Here is a 7,725-nt window from a genome sequence, read left to right as displayed (position 1 = left end):
CAGGAGGCGGCGGAGGAGGAGGTGGTGTGGGGGAGCAGATGAGCCACTGACCGGTGGTGGCGGTGGCGGAGGAGGACCGGATGGCGCAGAGGATGAATGCACCGGTGGTGGAGGAGGATACATCCTGTTGGGGGGAGGCGGGGGGCACGGCGGCACCTGGTCTAGATGGAGGCGGGGGGTGGAGGTGCTGCTGTTGGGGCTCTTGAGGGAGGCGGAGGTGGTGCCCCTCGGCCTCTAGCAGGGGGAGGAGGAGGGCCCGAGCTGTGGGGAGGTGGTGGTGGAGGCGGAGGGGGTCCTCCTCTGCACGGTGGTGGTGGTGGTGGAGCTGAAACAGAAGATAATTTAACAATCACGTTACTTAATACTCTCAAGTCTTTCAGAGACTGGCAAAAGAAGGAAAAAAGGGTTTGACTTGGTTTTTTGCAAGGATCTCTGTGCATGTACAAGTTTTACCAACCCTGGAATAAGCGGAAGATCACTGAATATAAGCTGTGCTTATATGAATCCAAATTAAGTTGAATACAGCTCGCCTCTGTCATTTATTTTGCAAACTCTTGTAAAAGCAGTAACACTGCAGGGAGCAAGTGCAGTACAGAAAAAGATTGAAGTCACTATACTATCCAGGTCATTCATTTTAGTTTGGTACTATGTTAGTAATTTCCTTCATGGAACAAGTGCACTTGAAAGTCAAGGTTTCAATTCCCCACTAAAGGATGTAGAAAAAAATTCAAAACAATACTCTAAGATAATGTTGAGGACAGAAGGCAAGGGGAATGGATTTTAGAAAACACACTTAAAATCAATACAGCATTTCCACTCTACGAAGAATTCATTATTTGATTAGGGAATAAGATGTAAAGTTTTTGCTACTGGAAGATGAAGCTCTAAAAAATATGAATGCATTACAATTAGGAATAGGTGGGACACAAAGATGAACATACTGCATTACTGTGTTTAACAGCATGCCTTCATATCCTTAAACACCATGTGGCAGCCTCTACAAAGACAAACAATGAGGTAGTACTGTTGATACAGCATTTCAAGTTCAAGGTGACAGGTCAGGGCAAAACTTCAATCTAATGAAGCAGTTTCCTCTTGCAGGCAACAGGATAGAGGAGCCATTGCAAAGCTCTCCATTGACTGCTTCACCATAACAAAGGTACCTTTACGGCTACTGAGAGTTATCCTCTTTTCTGCCACCATCTACAGATTGGCAAATCAGCCTATTTTTAAGAGCAAAGTAACTAAATGATCTAATACTCATTTAGAAGTATTATCCTAATAATATGAGTTTCTCCTGCTTTGTAACAATGAAGTAATGAAACGTGATGGCTGTAAAAACAGTTTTTTACATTTTAAAGTATAAAACTATCATCTGGGAATGATCTTTCTTATAGTTCTCTAACTGTATGAGAATTCTGGGTATATGGACAAACTGACCTTGAAAAAACTGGCAACCGCTGGCAAATATATTTTTGCTGAATCTTTATTTGCCAATAGCAGAAACTCTGAGCCCATCCTTCAGATAGGCTTGAAAAATGAGCGAATGATATGAAATCCTTCCACTCCTCCCCAAAAGTTCAAAACCTCTGTAAATAAACTCTTAATCCCTTTAATTCAAAATTAGTTTCAACATCTTTGTGGAAAGGACTTTAGAAAGTAACAACTACAGGGCTACTTCAACATATTGTATCATTTGGCCTTGAAATGTACTTCGATAATGGCATTTTAAATAACAGCTTTATTTCCCTTTCCGTCAAGTCATTACCACAATACCATTGTGGTAATGTAAGTTGTGGTTGCTGCTCATTACCACTGAGTCATATGACAGCACCTGGATTATTAAGAAAGTTCTCATTTGATTTTATATGCCTGATAGCAAAAAGGGTGTTATCCTTAAGATGATGCTTCTTTACTTCTTCTGTCCTGTTGCATGCTCAGAGAACAGAACAGGCTGCCCGCACTGTAGTACAGAGGGCAAAGGCCAAAAAAGGGGATTTTGAAGGAGTACAAGGCACTGGTACCTTAGTGCTCATCCCTCTTTCTCTGCTCATCTCACAGACTTATCCACTCTAAATTCACACATTACGTCCCAAATTCCACAAACTTCTCTATGCTTCCCATCCCCTAAAAAAAGAAACAGCAAGGAGAAAATCTCCTCTCGAATTTCATGTATTTTACAAGAGAAATACTGCCAACATTCTTGATTTAAAAACAAAATAAACAAAAAAGACACTGCCTTCCTCTTTTTTGTTACCCTGACTGTAGCTTCCTTTCTGGCCATCGGAGGGCAATATTTTCAAACGCAACTTACTTTGCAAGCACTACAGAGAGCTTTTCTGCAACTCACACACGATGCACAACACAGCCATGCTTCAGTCTGTGGTGCCTGCAGATTTTGAATTCACAGCTCAAGTTTTCCTGTGGCAAAATATCTCACTTACATCATATCTAAAGCAATATGCCACCTCCCAGTCCTGGAAACACAGTTCAGGAAGTTTAGCTTTGTTTTCTGAAGGCTTGCCTGGACTCAACTGAAGTGAAGAGGGAGGAGTAGCAAGGAGAGAGCACCATGACCTCATCCTCTCTCCCTTCCCCCCAAACAGATGAGAGAAGCAAAACAGAACAACTTAGTTTTTATAAATGCTACATGGCTGTTAACACGGAAGTCTGGAAAATCTTCTGCTGACAGTACTGCCCCCAAAAAACCCCAAACCAAACAATCAATATCAGAACTAGAGAAAGTAAGTTCTATCTTAGCAGAATGAAGTGTGGGCAACTCTCTGCACAGCATCCTAGTGGTGTGAGCAGTTAAGCACAGAAATTCTTGCAGTAAAACAGGAAAATGTGTTTCAGTTGAGAAAAAAACACTTCAAACGTCAGTCAAGTCTACACGTTACGTCACTGGATACAACCACTGAAATATTTTTATCTACCTCTATCAAAAAGCACAGAGGCAGATTATTATCATGCATGTTAAAGATAAGACAGCATTTCTTTCAATTGTATACATGCAAGTGGACGTAACTTGAATAGACACAGCAAAAATGGCACTTTAAAAGTATTTCAAGCTAGTTACAAGATTCCAAGCCGAGTCTTCTCAATTGAATCTCAAGATCAGCAGTTTGGGATCAAGAACTGTACACATTTTAATAGAATTAATTTAATAGAGTTAAGATTGTATAAAGAAATTGAAGATTTGTTGCTGAAAAAAATTATAATTGAATTTTGCTTGCAATTTATGTACAACATTTGATCATAATTCATAGCACTGCAGTCAAACAGATGTGGATTAAGGTTTCTTGTCCAGGAAAGAAATCACACAGCAGCATGAGTACTTCAAAGCATATACTCAGATGCCAGCTCAAGTACATACCACTCCAACGTGGGGGCCCTAGAAATAAATGTAACAAAGTCACTGTACCCTGAACTTTTAACTACTCCGCCACTCAAACTATTTATCCAGACTGCTATCATTTCAATGGCATTATTATTCCATTTTCTGTTTTTCCTGAGAAGTGTTGTAGGCAAATATTTAAAACTTTTATACTGACAGCCTAATATTCAGATTAACTTGCTATACTGTAGTAGATAATGCATCAGCTGAGATCACATACAAAGACTAGGAAAGAAAAAGCTTATTTCAGAATTTCCTTGCATCAGAAAGTTAAATCAGATCTTCCTGATCAAAAACTTACACTTTTTACCCTAAATAACAAGTCTCTAGCTTTTGTGGTGCTGGCAGGGCAGACATGCTTGGCACCACACACACCTCTCACGTACTTCCACTATAACTGACAACAGGAATATAGCTTCTAAAGTTTAAATTGATGGAGATGAAAATTATAAACAAACAAGCAAATTTGCAGTTTTGCAGTGAAAACCCTGTATGAAATACGTATGCAGTCACCTGTTACAAGCCATTATTTAACTGACATAGATACATTCGTACCCTTAAGGAGAAAGTACTCTCATGGGTCACACATGGACATTTTTACATGGAGCATGGCATAAAGAAACATGAAACCCAATACATCCGAGGCAATACGAAGTTCAAAGAATAAAAAAATAATCAAGTTTCTCATCAACAGCTTCTATTTCAGTCCCGAGGGTAAAAAACACCATACAAAGTTTTGTATGGAAATAAAAGAAAGCCTACCTTGTCTGCGCAGTTCATTTTTAACTGCCTCCACACCTCCTGTTTTTTCAATGAAATCATATATGGCCTTGGAAGTTTCTTTGTCTTTCAGTTGAGCCTCTGAAATTCCACATAGATCAAACAAGTTTTTCAGTTCTGGGTCCAAGTTGTTCACCTGCAAGTCAGATACATTTAGGAGCTTGACAGAGAAGTTTCTAAAGTATCCTTTGTAGTGAGGAAAAAAACCTATAATGTTATTGCGTTCTTTGCATCTCTTGTAGTTTCCATGGAAATAAATAAAAGGCATTATTTTGGAGTGACTTATTATAGAATCATACAATTTGTAATTATTTTGATGTGCAGTTAACTTATTTGATGCCTAATCCACAATTTGCATTACAAAGCCTCTACAGCCTTCCATCATTCAGTAGCTTGAACAACATACTAACATTACTTACATCAAAACCTGTGTTTGGATCCCAACCAACATGTCCAATGTGTCTGAAAAAAAAAAAAAAAAAAGGAGAAAAGTCCACTTAATCAGAGTAAAAAGGACCTTGTTATCTAAGATAAACAGGACACTCAATTAACTGCATTATTACTAGTTTCTGCCTTCAGTCTATTAAGACACTAAAGTATTTTTAACTCTTTAGCACCGTATTTGAGAAGAGAATAAAGCTTCCTTTATTTTATTTTATTCTCCACTTTTATCAAGTGGAAAACCAGATTCCTCTGCTAGTTTATAGTCTGTGGCAGAATATTAGAGGTCTGGAGCATTTCCCTTTTGAGGAAAGGCTGAGAGATCTGGGCCTGCTCAATCTGGAGAGAAGAAAAAGAGATGTCATTCACTGCTTGTAAATACCTAAAGAGTGGATATCAATCTATATTAACATTAAGCATAAGCATAATTTCATTCTTTTGCTTGTTTCTCAAAAACTAGATGTCCACATCTGACTAGCAGAAGCAATTCAATCATTTTATCTACTGGCTGCAACTTCATCCTGCCCAGGGCAGTAGTGAATGTTGGTCTTCACCAGTATCACAGCTCAAGTTGCATACAACTCATTCTAATAGTTTATTCAATGAACACCACCAAGAGTTGATTTGTACATATCTACAAAAAAGCAGCAATTGCAAGTATTTAACATAGCATGATGGCACTTTGGTGCATGCTACCCAAAACTGAGCTAGATTTAACATGGAACGAAAGAGACTTCCCAGCTTCTTTTTCAAAAGTTTACCACATAAAATTTGAAATTACACTTAATGTTATCCTGTAGACAAATACTGACATAAAATAGAATTTATCTTTTGTTTGAACTTCATTAAATATTTTATCATCTTATTCTCAGCTTTTCTATGACTATTTCATGAGTGCACATGAAGTGCTCCACCATTGTCAGAACCCAACAAACATAAACAAAAGCATCAAATTCTGTTTGTCTTCACTTCTGCACAGCCTTCCACAAATTCTCATCAGAGCTAAGTGAAACTAATACAAATCATTAACTACAATCCGTCTGCATATGCTGAAGTCTGCATCAGTACAGCTACTACAGTGACCAGCTACCAATCACTGTTCACATTTCCTTATGTCTCACTCTTTCTCATTCTTCTATTTTTCAGTATTAAGTGACATTAGCAGACACAGGACTTCAATATTCATATCAAAAAAAATATGGTCGAAGTCTGAATTGTTTAAGCACAGTCTGAACAGGGATGCATTTTAGCTTCTCTCCTTTTGCTTCTGTCCACTGTGTAACAGGAGTCTCTTGATACACTGCAAAAACATCACTGTAACTGTTAACACTGGCATTACTTATATGGAATTTTATCCGGGGAAAACATGTCAGTGGAAGCAATGCAAGATAATGGCTTGAAAAAACAAGATGTTCATTTGGCATATAAACCTCACACTGGTTTTCCGACACTTCATCGAGGCTGGCACTCCTGGACTAACTCAAGCTTTTCAAATTGCTGTTGCTTCAGCACAGCAAACAAATGCACAAAATAACTGCACTTATTTTAAAAGGCAGAAGCTTAAATTATAATTTAAGAAGAACAACAGTCAACTCAGTAAACTGACCAAAACAAACTTTCAAAATGAAGCTTAAAACAACAGATAACTATTCTAGAAGAACAAAGATATCTATGAAATACTAGAAAAAACAACCTGTTCCTAAAAAAGCATATACACACAGCATACTTTCATCACCAGACATGGGGTGTGAGCTCACATACCCGAGCTTACAAAGTCAGGTATCACACAGCTATGCCATTTCTGCAGTTATGGAAAGTAAGGACCTATGCATGTATTTTTTTTATTTTTATTTTTTTTTACACAGAACAGCTACGAGTGCACAGCCATAGGAATAATGAGTTTAAGAGTCAACTGTTGAAGTTGAAAGAAATAGGAATCTACTCTGAGCTGACCACTTAAGCAAGCCATCTTAATACAGCTTAATAAAATTACTTTAAGACAGTAAGTTACTTTTTATTGCAGATAAACTCCCATGTGTTTAAGTTAACTTGCTTTTAAATCCCACAGAATGCCAGTTAGCATTCACTTGAGTTCAGGTTACACGTAAGCACGTGTAAGTGTAAGTCACACATGTAAGTCCTGCGTATTCGCATGCATAACTGACAAAACCCCCAAAATAAGTCCTTACTGGAAGTTAGATGGTGTTCCAATATCTGCCTTTGTCAATCTTCTCTTTTTAGTTTTTCCTTTCTTCTTTTCTTTGGTATATGAAATATTGTTAACTTGTGGAGTGTAAAATCTGTTAGTTGTAATTTCTGGGTTTTTGATATCAACAGTTGCCATTGGTAGATTTGGACCTGTGAAGACAAAGAACAGGACTTTTACTACTGGTTCCATAAAACTATATTTAACTTCTAATTAAGAACACATTTTTATGCATACATATAGCTAAATGCTCATACTGCACCCACAACTGTATGTGTTACATGCATCTGACTGGGTCCTGGATGTCAGAATCATGATGAACAATGCCATTTGCTGAAGAAAAAAAGCATGTTCCTAGAGCAGAGCAATGGCAGGAAAATGTCTTAAGCTAGAACTTAATTTCTGCAAAATTGGCAAATAAATTAATTCTAAATTAAAGGGTTTTCACACACATTCACAGAACACTTGAAATGAGGGATTAAGTTACAGCCATTCACTGTGCCAACATAACTACCATCGTCCTAGACAAGATTTGAAAAAGTGTATGCCACAAACAGCAATACTCAGTGTGCAATTACCTGGAAACACAGTACATGTTTTTTTTTTTTAACAGAGAAGGAACCTTTGCTTATTAAGCATCAGGTGGGAATATTGTCATCTTCAAAGGTATGGCAGTATTGACAGAGCTTACAGGATTTCTTATTCTTTGATGGGTTTGAAAAATAATCAAAGTCTCAGATGAAAAACAAAGCTCATGACAGCGAAAGCAACACCAGAAACAAAGTAAACAAACACTCAGATGGCCAATTTTAACATTCCAGAATTGTGTTACTTTTGGAATAGTAGCGTATAAACATCCCTAGGGCATTTTCCACACAGGTTTTTTTTTTTTTTACAGAAG

The 7,725-nt window shown here is 37.8% G+C and overlaps 1 protein-coding gene across 1 annotated transcript in view; it reads right to left on the bottom strand.

Annotated features, from left to right (window-relative positions):
- The window catches only part of WASL (WASP like actin nucleation promoting factor), a 23,443-nt gene that overhangs the window by 5,060 nt on the left and 10,658 nt on the right, over positions 1 to 7,725 (bottom strand). Inside the window, 7 exon segments of the mRNA XM_019612309.2 lie at positions 3 to 43; positions 46 to 144; positions 146 to 178; positions 180 to 325; positions 4,160 to 4,313; positions 4,597 to 4,639; positions 6,808 to 6,976. Coding sequence (XP_019467854.1) covers positions 3 to 43; positions 46 to 144; positions 146 to 178; positions 180 to 325; positions 4,160 to 4,313; positions 4,597 to 4,639; positions 6,808 to 6,976 — 685 coding nt within the window.

The sequence above is a fragment of the Meleagris gallopavo genome, chromosome 1, assembly GCF_000146605.3.
Source record: "Meleagris gallopavo isolate NT-WF06-2002-E0010 breed Aviagen turkey brand Nicholas breeding stock chromosome 1, Turkey_5.1, whole genome shotgun sequence".
Taxonomy (NCBI): domain Eukaryota; kingdom Metazoa; phylum Chordata; class Aves; order Galliformes; family Phasianidae; genus Meleagris; species Meleagris gallopavo.
This window is presented reverse-complemented; position numbering and strand designations above follow the sequence as displayed.